The sequence below is a fragment of the Colobus angolensis genome, unplaced genomic scaffold, assembly GCF_000951035.1.
Source record: "Colobus angolensis palliatus isolate OR3802 unplaced genomic scaffold, Cang.pa_1.0 Scaffold2, whole genome shotgun sequence".
NCBI lineage: Eukaryota > Metazoa > Chordata > Mammalia > Primates > Cercopithecidae > Colobus > Colobus angolensis.
This window is the reverse complement of record NW_012115154.1, coordinates 10,639,483-10,649,747: the sequence shown is the minus strand read 5'-3', so window position 1 is coordinate 10,649,747 and position 10,265 is coordinate 10,639,483. Positions and strand designations below refer to the sequence as shown.

The window sequence follows — 10,265 nt, the reverse complement described above, 5'->3', positions numbered from 1 at the left end:
GCCCAAATGTAGCACACCAGTGTGACGGGGTCGTCAGATAGTTCTGCTCTTGACCACATTCTAAACAAGACCCATTGATATTGAGTTCCTTGTACCAAGCCCCTTCTCCTTCTGAAGATTTCTATGGCAATCCTCTGTATTCTCATGGGAATACCTGAACTCCTACTCTGTAATCATCTCACTATCCTAAGAGTTAAAATATGTTTTCCTAAACAACTAAAACAAAAAAATTCTAATAAAGATGGCAAAATGGGAATAAGGAGAAGATACAGGTTACTTGGTCGTGTACAATTCTCCCATATTCAGAGCCCACCATCACATTCTGTAGGATCTGTAAACATTCTTCAAATCCTACAGCATCTGGTCATTCCTGTCCAACATATCTTTGTTAATTCAATTTCGGATATCTGTTTATTTGGAGACAAACCCAACCAGAGACTTCCTTTTCTCAGACAGGAAGTGGGAGCTGGCGGCTGGGAGGGAGGCAGATCTATGAGGGTTTTTGAACAGGCTGGAGTTGTCTTTGCAAGGCTGTGGCTTCACTGCTGGCACAGAAGTACGTGGCTGAGTCCTCCAGCTTTGTGGAGTTGATCTTCAGAGTAAAATGTACTCCATCAGGCCTTCCAACTGAGAATCGATCATCAAATATTTCAGACTTCTCTGAGATCTTATCATTATAGAAGTAAACCAGAAACTCGACTTTCTGCCCCAAGATTTGTCTGTACCAATAGAAGTATAAGTGATTAGGGATGGGGACACACCACAAGATCACTTCCTGTCCCATCTGTGTGACCTGATGGCTGGGAGTCTGGGTGACTTCAGGTTCTGTGTGTCCTGTGGGAAAAGAAGAAGATTAAGAGAATGGTTTAGAACTGTCTTAGATAAGTTCAAGGCAAGAATTTCCTAGAGTACTAAGCATCGACCTGCTTTCAAGAGACTAAAAATTGCCCAGCATAGGAGGCAGGTATCCATGGCAGGATCACAGCAGGAATGAGGCCTCTCCTAGCTCAGGCATCTGGTCCTGTGGAGGAAAGGAGTGGCATTTTGAGCTCCCATGGCCCCACAGGCAAGGTCTGGCAGAATTACTGGTGTCTCTGGCAACACCCACCATCCCTGGATCGCCCTCTATAGGAGAGAGGAGGGATCTTTTGTGTTGGTGCAGAAACCTGACAGTGCAGGGCTCTGCTCAGCCCCAGGGGTCTGTGTGTGCAGGACTGAGGGCCATTAATTATTAAGAGCAGGGCTGGAAAATATGGGGCTCAGCTAGGTAACCCTGAGTACGTAGTCCAGCTCAGAAATTCCAGGAGGTCGCCTTCTCTTATTACCTGCTGTGAGCAACAATTCAGGTGCAACAGACTCCATGGCTGATAATGGATGCCGAGAAAACTTGGTATTAGGATAAAAGAGACAGAAGGAAAAACAATCAAGTTTGAAAGTTTTAAATCCTGAGTGGAAGAGAGAAGCCAACAAGAAGTTGAAACTCTGCACACGCCCCAGGGAGAGTGAACTAGAGAACAATGATGCAAACCCCATGGGGAACCACTGTCCTCAGGGTCAGGCACTGATACAGCCACCTGAGGAGGGCATCGGGTATCTTTTATTTTTGAAAAAGAAAAAGACCTGCCAGGTGCGGTGGTTCACGCCTATAATCGCAGCACTTTGGGAGCCCGACGGGGGCAAATCAAGAAGTTAAGAGTTTGAGACCATCCTGGCCAGCTTGGTAAAACCACGTCTCCACTAAAAATACAAAAAAAGCTGGTTGTGGTGGCAGGTGCCTGTCATTCCAGCTACCTGGGAGGCTGAGGCAGGAGAATCACTTGAACCTGGGAGGTGGAGGTGGCAGTGAACCGAGATCACGTCATTGCACTACTCCAGCCTGGTGACAGAGTGAGACTTCATCTAAAAACAAACAAACAAACAAAAAACAAAAGAAATGGTCTGAGCAGATTTTGAGCTGGGATGATGGCTGAGATCCAGGGTCTAACTTGGGTGGAAAGATAAGTAAAAAAGGTTCATATTGGAAGGCGAATTGGTGTGGCCAGAGTGTTAAATGCTACACACAAGATTTCCTGAGGCACAAATGAACTGGAAGATACTTGGAACAACTTAAACTTGACAGCATCTGTCCTGCATTCAAGTTCAGGCACAGTCTCGTTCAAGAGAACGTCGGGACATGGGCTACAGGTGTCTGGGCGATGTAGCATTGTCACATCCAATAAAAGACAGTATTATGGTCTGAGATTTCTGCCGAGGCCCTACGGAATGCTCAACTGAGTGTTGAGGCTCAGCTGGACGTGTTGCCCCCATGGGTTCCTCACTAGACCCAGGAGGTTTGTGCACAGGGAGGCGGTGACTCTGCAGGGCTGTGCCTTGGCTGCTGGTACAGAGATATACGGCTGAGTCTTCTGGCTGCAGCGTGACCACATAAAGGTGTACACAAGAGCTGTCGGCATTCAGGTGTGCAGTGACTTGGCACAGTCTGGTTTTGAATGAGTTCCTTAGAGTTGTAGTAAAACATGAACTCCAGGGATTTCTTAGCTTTCTGTCTGTACCAGTACATAGAATCATGTCCCAGATGCTCACGTTTCATCGTCCTTTTACTCCTCATTGCTGTGACCAGGTATGTTGGTGTCTGGGTAATTCCAGTATCTGTGGGGCCTGTGAAAATAAGAAGCCAAATTCAGACGAAGCCTAGGACAGCATCTTCTGAGGCAGTTCCATGAAAAAAGCAAAAAAATTCAAGGACAGAAATGTCCCACCTGTATCCAGGACTCAACTGAGACAATGGACCACACCACAGTGGAGGCTGCAGCCCATGGCAGGGTCACACGGGCAGAGGCGTGGGGACCCTGAGTCTCCCTGCTTGGCATTCTGGTCTTGTGGGTGTGCTTCCCTGGCCCTGAGACAGGGGCTGCTTGGGAAGTCTCTGCTCCTGTTGGTGTCACTGTTAGTGTCTATAGCTCACACTTCCTCTTTCCCTTTCAAGCTTTGTGCAGGCACCTCAAGAGGTGGGTTTAGACTAGCTTGTCAGGGCCAGGTGTGCACGGCAGCTTCCTCAGACAGCTGGTTTTTTCTTAGCCACTGCCCATCCTCTCCATAATGAATAACTGGGTCTCCCCTTCCTCTTTCTACTTGTAGCGGCCTTCCTCCCCAACATACAGACCCCTTCCCTTTGGGCAGGTGCATTCCCCAGGCCTGTCTTGGACCTAGGATGAGCGCACTCCGGCTCCACTCCCTCATCTCGGTGAACTCCAGGAGGCCTCCTCACCCGGCTCAGCTGAGCCCTTTCCTGGGGCCAGCTGTGCATAAGTTTAAGACCCAGTAATGTGATGCCAACTAGGGAGGAAGCACCCTTCAGTGGGTGCTGAGGGGGCATGAGAGGAATACTCTGTGACCCCTACCCCCACGGAGCATCTCACCTACTTAGGATGACAGACCTGAACACAGACTCGAATAACAGGAGGCCCTCCAAGCATGAGCAGAGGGACTGCAGAGACGAGGCTACGCAGGTCCAGGTGGAATGGACTTTAGTGTCTTCATGTTGTCCACACATGATCTCTCAACTAGCACAAGGAGCAGACCCTGATGCCAGAGCATTTGATTCCTTCCTTAGTTCTTTCCTCCCTCCTGCCTCTCTTCTCCTCCCTCCACTTGACTCAGGAATGTCACTAAAGTCACAGCTCCTCCTGGAGGTGAAAGAGGCACATGGCCCTCTTCTCAGCCATCTGCCCCCAGTCCTCCAGATACAGCACTGGGAGCATAGATACACAAAGGGATTCCACAGGGAATACACAAAGCAAGAAGACATTTGAAACACCAAAGTAAAGGCTTAGCAACTCTAACACCTACTGGTGAAATGCCCAACAGCCTCCATATACACACTTAAGATACCAAAATAATATTATCCAATAGGTATTTATGGAGTTCGTAACTATACGTCAGGCACTGTTTGAGGACCAGGAATAGAGCAGTGAATAAAACCAACTCTTATGGGCACATGGGCCATTTTAATTTGTTCAAAAAGCTTTTGTGAATAATGTTCTCGTTCTCAAAGTGCTTCATGGATTACAGGAGCTATAAGACATGTTTGACGGGAGCTGGGCGCGGTGGCTCATGCCTGTAATCCTAGCACTTTGGGAGGCAGAGGTGGGTGGAATACGAGGTCAGGAGTTTCAGACCAGCCTAGCCAATATAGTGAAACCTCATCTCTACTAAAAATACAAAAAAATTAGCTGGTGAGGGTGGCGTGCACCTGAAGTCCCAGCTACTCAGGAGGCTGAGGCAGGAGAATCGCTTGAACTCGGGAGGCGGAGCTTGCAGTGAGCCAAGATCGCGCCACTGCACTCCAGCCTGGGCAACAGAGCAAGACTCTGTCTCAAAAAACAAAACAAAACAAAACAAAAAAACACATGTTTGACATGTTTACAGATAACATCTAATTTGGAAAGTTTTACAGGGTATGCTTTAGGAAGGTTAAAGTAATTGGTGTTTAGGTGCCTAAATCATTTTATCTACCAACTTTCTCATTTTCTCATCCTTGAAATCTGGATGTGGGGAGAGACTGAAATAATTTTCTCCAACTCTACCCAGCTCTGAAACAATGAAAGCCAAGCAGGATAGACTTCACCAGGCTGCTGTGCCAGAAGCTTACATGGTTCACGGCCCCTATCAAAATACTTTACAGAGTGCAGGGGCTTAATACATATTTGCTTAATTGGTCAACGAATAGATGGGTGGAATGGAAAACAGTAAAATCCACAGGTAAAAGGTAGGTCTAAGCACTTAAAAATTGTGTTTCTAATGTGCTGTGGTTGGCATTGGTATATTTGTATCTGTAAATCTGCAGAAATCAGGTCATAGTCTCAGTATGTAAGGCTGGAATGTAACTGATAAAAATAATTTTCATTTCAAAGCCTTTATTTATAAATAATAATGTTTAAATGTTGATGAAGCATTGTCAAAAGGAGATATGGAAATAGAGGGATTGTTAATTCTTAAATTCTCCTTCCTGTCAGGGTTCCCATCATTCTTTGAGCATTTCCTTACTTGATGGCACAAGGGGATCTAGGCTTTTCCTGCCTGTCTTGGTATCTACTGTTTGTCCAAAAGTTCTGGTTCCTTCTAGTGGACAATGGTATTTAGAAAACAGAATATGGACACTAGATCTTTTGGGGTGCTTCTGGGGTGAACTACTCTTAGGCATCACAGTGGACAGAGCTGTACATACAAATGTATATTCACAGTACATATATATTTACAGGTATCTTTAATTCCTCTTTAGACATATTGAGAAGCGATGAGTTCACACTAGTTCCCATCCTATATTATGTTTATTGTTGTGTCAACTATTCTCTCTTTCCATATCTGCAACTTCCTTATCCAACACTGAGAAGACTGGCTCTGTTATCCATATAGATCTGCATATTTGATCAATCCCTTTGCATGTAACTACATGTATGCTGCGGCTGCCACCATCTCTCCCTTGTAAATGGCCTCATCCCTCCATTCAAGTTCTGACTTCCTGTGCCAGGGAGACCACCCAGGAGAGTTGAAACTCTCCTCACCTCAGTCCAATTTCTAACACATCACACAAGGGATGCCTTGCCCCACCCAGTGCCTTTTGCAATTAGCTGGGGCTTCTACAATCTGCAGGAGGCTGCTTTCCACACCCCATCTGGACTCACTCCACTTTTGCGGAGACACTTTCCACATGCTGCATGGTCTCTATCTCCTTCCAACAGGCCTCCCTTCTACACAGATACAAAGAAATGCACCACTTTGGTCCACTGTATATCATGTCACAGTGTCTTTCTTGCATAACTTGAGGCACCTGACATGGGTGATGAGCAGGGAAGGCCTCAGGACCTTTCAGGAAATCTTCTTAGTGTATAGGGTGATGGTTGCAGCTAGTGAGTTTGCTTGTACTTGATCTGTCTGGGCTTCTCTGAGCCCTGTGTGGTTCTATGATTCTTCACCTTGGTCTTCAGGGAGCAATGCCAATTTCATCTTTCTAAAAATCCTAGGGTTTTCCTTCCATACTAACACACGTTCTTGTGAGTACTTGTCTCCCTTACTCAATTGGATCTTCCTAAGGTCACAGGCTGTATCTTAATGACTTTCTTTTTTCTCCTTCCTAATGCAACCACCCGCCTCACTTGCCAGCATTTGCAGAACACCTTAAAGGTGCAACAGCAGCTGCTCCAGATACCCCACCACATGCCTCTTTCCATTCTCTCCCTTGAAAGTGGGAGCTGGGGGTCCCCTTCCAATATTTTCAGGACCACAGACATTCTAATCACCTCTCATTCATCTCGCTAGGACCAAAGGCTTGAGAACCACAACCAGATGTTTTCTTCTCAGCTTTTGAAGGCCTGCCTGAAGTCTCAGGTCCTCAAGGACCCATGCTCTGTTCTGCTTAATGAACACCTCTGACTACAAATATATAGAAAGACACTGATTGTGATGGGTACCATGTGAAAGGAAAAAATAGGGCACAAGCTATTCTCATCAGCATTCAAAGACTATGTAGAAAACCACTTGTCAGTTCGGGATTGACACAATGAGAGAAGGTTTTTTGAAGGAGAGGACTTCAAGGCAGATCTTAGAGCAATCTACCTAGTCCCATTCCAACTATTTTTTTCTGAGAAACTATTTCTGCTGGATTGTCTAGAAAGAAGCCAGCATCAACTTTGACTACTAACACCTGGCATGCTATGTCCCAGGAACGGGGAGACACTTTTGAGATTTCCTTTCACAATTTGTAGCTGCTACCTAAAGAGAAAAATGCTTATTTGCTGGGCTGGAATTTTCACTTATCTGACTCATCTTTAACTATTTTAGAACTCACAATCTTCTTTTGGCTTTGTTGACTACTTACCTTCTTACTATGCCTCTCCTGATCCCATGTTCCCAAGGTATAAGACTGAGAGCAAAAGATTCATAGCCCCGAGGAGAAGACTTTCGGGCTCGACAGAAGGAAGAATTTTCCAGGAGTAGGTACTGTGGTTTCCTGTCCAGAATGGAGGCTGGAGGACTATTGGACTATTGGTGGGGATGTTTTGGGCAAGGCTTAAGTCCCCAGTGCAGCAAAGAAGCAGCTTAGCATTTACTCTAGGCCAGAAACAGTGTCATAAACTGGGGATTTTAACATACAATATTTTCTTCAGAAACTCATAATCTAGTTGAAGGAACAGATAAGGAAATCAAAGCCTGCAACAAAATTGAAAAGTTATAATAGCAACACACACAGCATTTTAAAAGGGCACCAAGAAGAACAGAAAGGGTTAGCATCTAACAAATTGGGGCATTATAAGGGTGGAAGTAGGGCAGGGCATTGGGAATAAAGAGAACAAAGTGGGAAACATATTTCTTCAAGTGTCAGTCTGGAGAGGAAATCCAGGGAGGAGCTGAGACCTGAAACCATCAAGGAGACTTCCAGCTGAGGGAAGGAGAGTGGATGAGTCAGGAAGCTTCTAAACCATGATCCACGGGCTCTGCAGCAAGGGGAGCAGATAGAGGCAGGTTTGCTGCCTTAAGGATTCAGAGAAGGTGTCTATGCACATTTGGAGCTTTGATCAGAGCTAGAATTCACAGTCTAGCTTTGAGTGCTAAAAGGAGAAATTATGGAATAGACAAGCAGGAATATAGAATAATAGAAGTGGTGAAAATAGATACATATTTCTCAAACCCATTTCTCAAAGGGTGAGTCTCTTACTGTCCTCTCCAGCTGGCTTCTGCACTGGGATCCTTGCCTGGAAGTTCATTCTCTGATTTCACAATGCTCAGAGCTGCTTGACTCTGCATGACAAAAACCTATAATGAAGGGAACCCTTGGTCCCAAAGAAGAGTCATGGAAACCACTGAGCATGAAGTGTCAGGAGAACTCAGCTCCTCACAGGACGGTGTCTGGCCCAGTGCAGGGTGTGACTCTGTGGTGACACAGGTGATTGCTTGGAGGGTTCTTATGTAATCTTAAGCTAAACAATCTTTTTTAGAGGGTGTTTGCTTTATTCCATGATTTCTTTTTCTTTTTCTTTCTTTCTTTCTTTCTTTTTTTTTTTTTTTTTTGAGATGGAATCTCGCTCTGTTTTCCAGGCTGGAGTAAAGTGGTGCAATCTTGGCTCACTGCAACCTCTGCTTTCCAGGCTCAAGCAATTCTCTGAGTAGCTGGGACTCAGAGAAGCCTCCTGAGTAGCTGGGACTACAAAGCTGGGATTACAGGCGCATGCCACCATGCCCAGCTAATTTTTTGTATTTTAAGTAGTGACGGGATTTCACCATATAGACCAGGCAGGTTTCAAACTCCTGACCTCATGATCCGCCCCTCTCGGCTTCCCAAAGTGCTGGGATCACAGGGGTGAGCCACCATGCCCGGCCTATTTCATGATTTAAAAAAGCATTTTTTAAAAGTAGATCTGAATATGTTTATCATTTTTTCAAATCAGTTGGCAGGGCAGAGTCACACTCAGGCAAAAGAAAACCCACACTCTAAATATGTGCACAGGATGTAAATTTGCCACATGGATGAATTAGCAGGTGCTATGATGTTCTGAAGCTTCTGTCGGGGCTCTTGCAGGAAATGCTCACCCGAGCCCTGCATGGCCCCCACAGCTTCCTGGCAGGCCCTGAAGGTTTCTGCACAGGAACGCGGTGACTCTGCAAGGCTGTGTCTTGGCTGCTGGCGCAGAGATACAGGGCTGAGTCTTCTGGCTGCAGGGCTTGTAGGTGAAGATTTAAGAGAGAGCTCTTGGAGCATTCAGGTGAGAAGCGACTGGGCACACTTTCATTAATAGAGAGTTTCTCATAGTTGTAGATAAACATGATCTCTGGCGGCTTCTTAGCTTTCTGCTTGTACCAGTACATAGCCCTGTGTCCCATATGTTGTTCACATTTCAAAGACTTCTTATTTGTCATTCCCATGACCAGGTGCTTTGGTGTTTGGGTAACTCCAGTGTCTATGGGGACTGTAGGGAAACAGGGACAAAATTCACGCAGCGCCCAGGAGGAGGGTTGTGGCTGCAGCCACAAGGAAAAGGCTTGGAGTTCAAGGACAGTTGATTTGAAGCCAACTCACCTGCTCCCAGGAGACAGAGAACCACACAGCAGAGTAGCCTGCAGCCCATGCTAGCCTCGGGTCTGAGATGAGGCCTCTGACTGGGGTCCTCTGGGCGATGGGCTGGGCTCTGGTCTCCTTGGACCTGATTGGTGGTTTTCCCTGTGATGTCACTGCTCCTGACAGTTTCCCCAGACCCAGGGGATGTTTCTTCCTAGCCATTTTACATCCTTTCTAGGTCCTGAAAGAAGGCAGATTTGAATAGTCTGAGCTGGAATGAATGGGCTGGGGAGAAAGGGCAGAGCCAGCTTTTTACCCCCCCAAAGATATTCCTCTGGCAGGGGCTCTTTGCTCTCAGCTGCTTCCTCATTATGTGGATCCTCCCGCTATCTCTGTCTCCCTGTCTTTCAGGATTCCTCTCAGCAACAGACCACTCCCATTCAAGGAATCTCCCTCTGTCCTGTGGGATCACACAAGACAGAACCATTCAAAGTGTCCCTTCCCTCAATGTCTAAGCACGGTGGAGCCCTTTTTGCCCGGCTCTGTGGAGGGAGGATGACTGCATGACCACAGATGCAGTGTGGACCAGCGCCCAGCATTCAAGGGCATGACTGATGCCAACCAGCAACCAGGCACTGGGGAGGGAGCTGAGGGAGCACGAATGGGATGAGCCACCCTCTGTCCCTGAAGTGGAGGGCATGGGGCTTGGCTGGGCTTAGAGCTAACATACACAGGATACTGAAAAAGAACAACACAAGGTGTGTGGTGCAAAGGAAAGGGAAATCAGCTTGAAGCTGATGTTAGTGTGCTTGACCTGAGTACGGTCACGCACTCATTAGAGGTACACATGGCTCCCCGTGGGCAAGATCCCTCCTGGCCCATCTCTCCTCTTACTATCTATCCCTTCCGCAGGTCCCTGCCTCAGAGGTTTCACGGGAGCACAGCTCCTCCCTGTGGCCAAAGCAGCACTTGGCCACTCACCAACCCAGTGTCAGTATCCAGACCAGTTCCACATCCCACAACCCTGAGCAGCAGGGATGGGTTTCAAAGGTCAGGGAAGAGTGAAGAGGAAGTATTGGCAACAACACAGAGAGTCAGCAGCCAGAACACCAGTTATCCACACACCTAGGACATTCTAAATTTTTACTCAACAGAAATTGTCTATGTCTGAGTCTGGGCACCATCCCAACACCTTATCTCTACAAAAATTGCC

At 46.7% G+C, this 10,265-nt stretch overlaps 2 gene segments (V, D, J or C); both read right to left on the bottom strand.

The window, feature by feature from the left end:
• Positions 1-490: 490 nt before the first annotated feature.
• LOC105511414 lies at positions 491-990 on the bottom strand. The segment is given in 2 exon segments: positions 491-834; positions 924-990. Coding segments are annotated over 2 exon segments (393 nt in total).
• A 1,607-nt stretch (positions 991-2,597) lies between these two features.
• LOC105511413 lies at positions 2,598-9,422 on the bottom strand. The segment is given in 5 exon segments: positions 2,598-2,658; positions 7,715-7,812; positions 8,587-8,963; positions 9,074-9,266; positions 9,369-9,422. Coding segments are annotated over 5 exon segments (783 nt in total).
• Between the last annotated feature and the right edge of the window lie 843 nt (positions 9,423-10,265).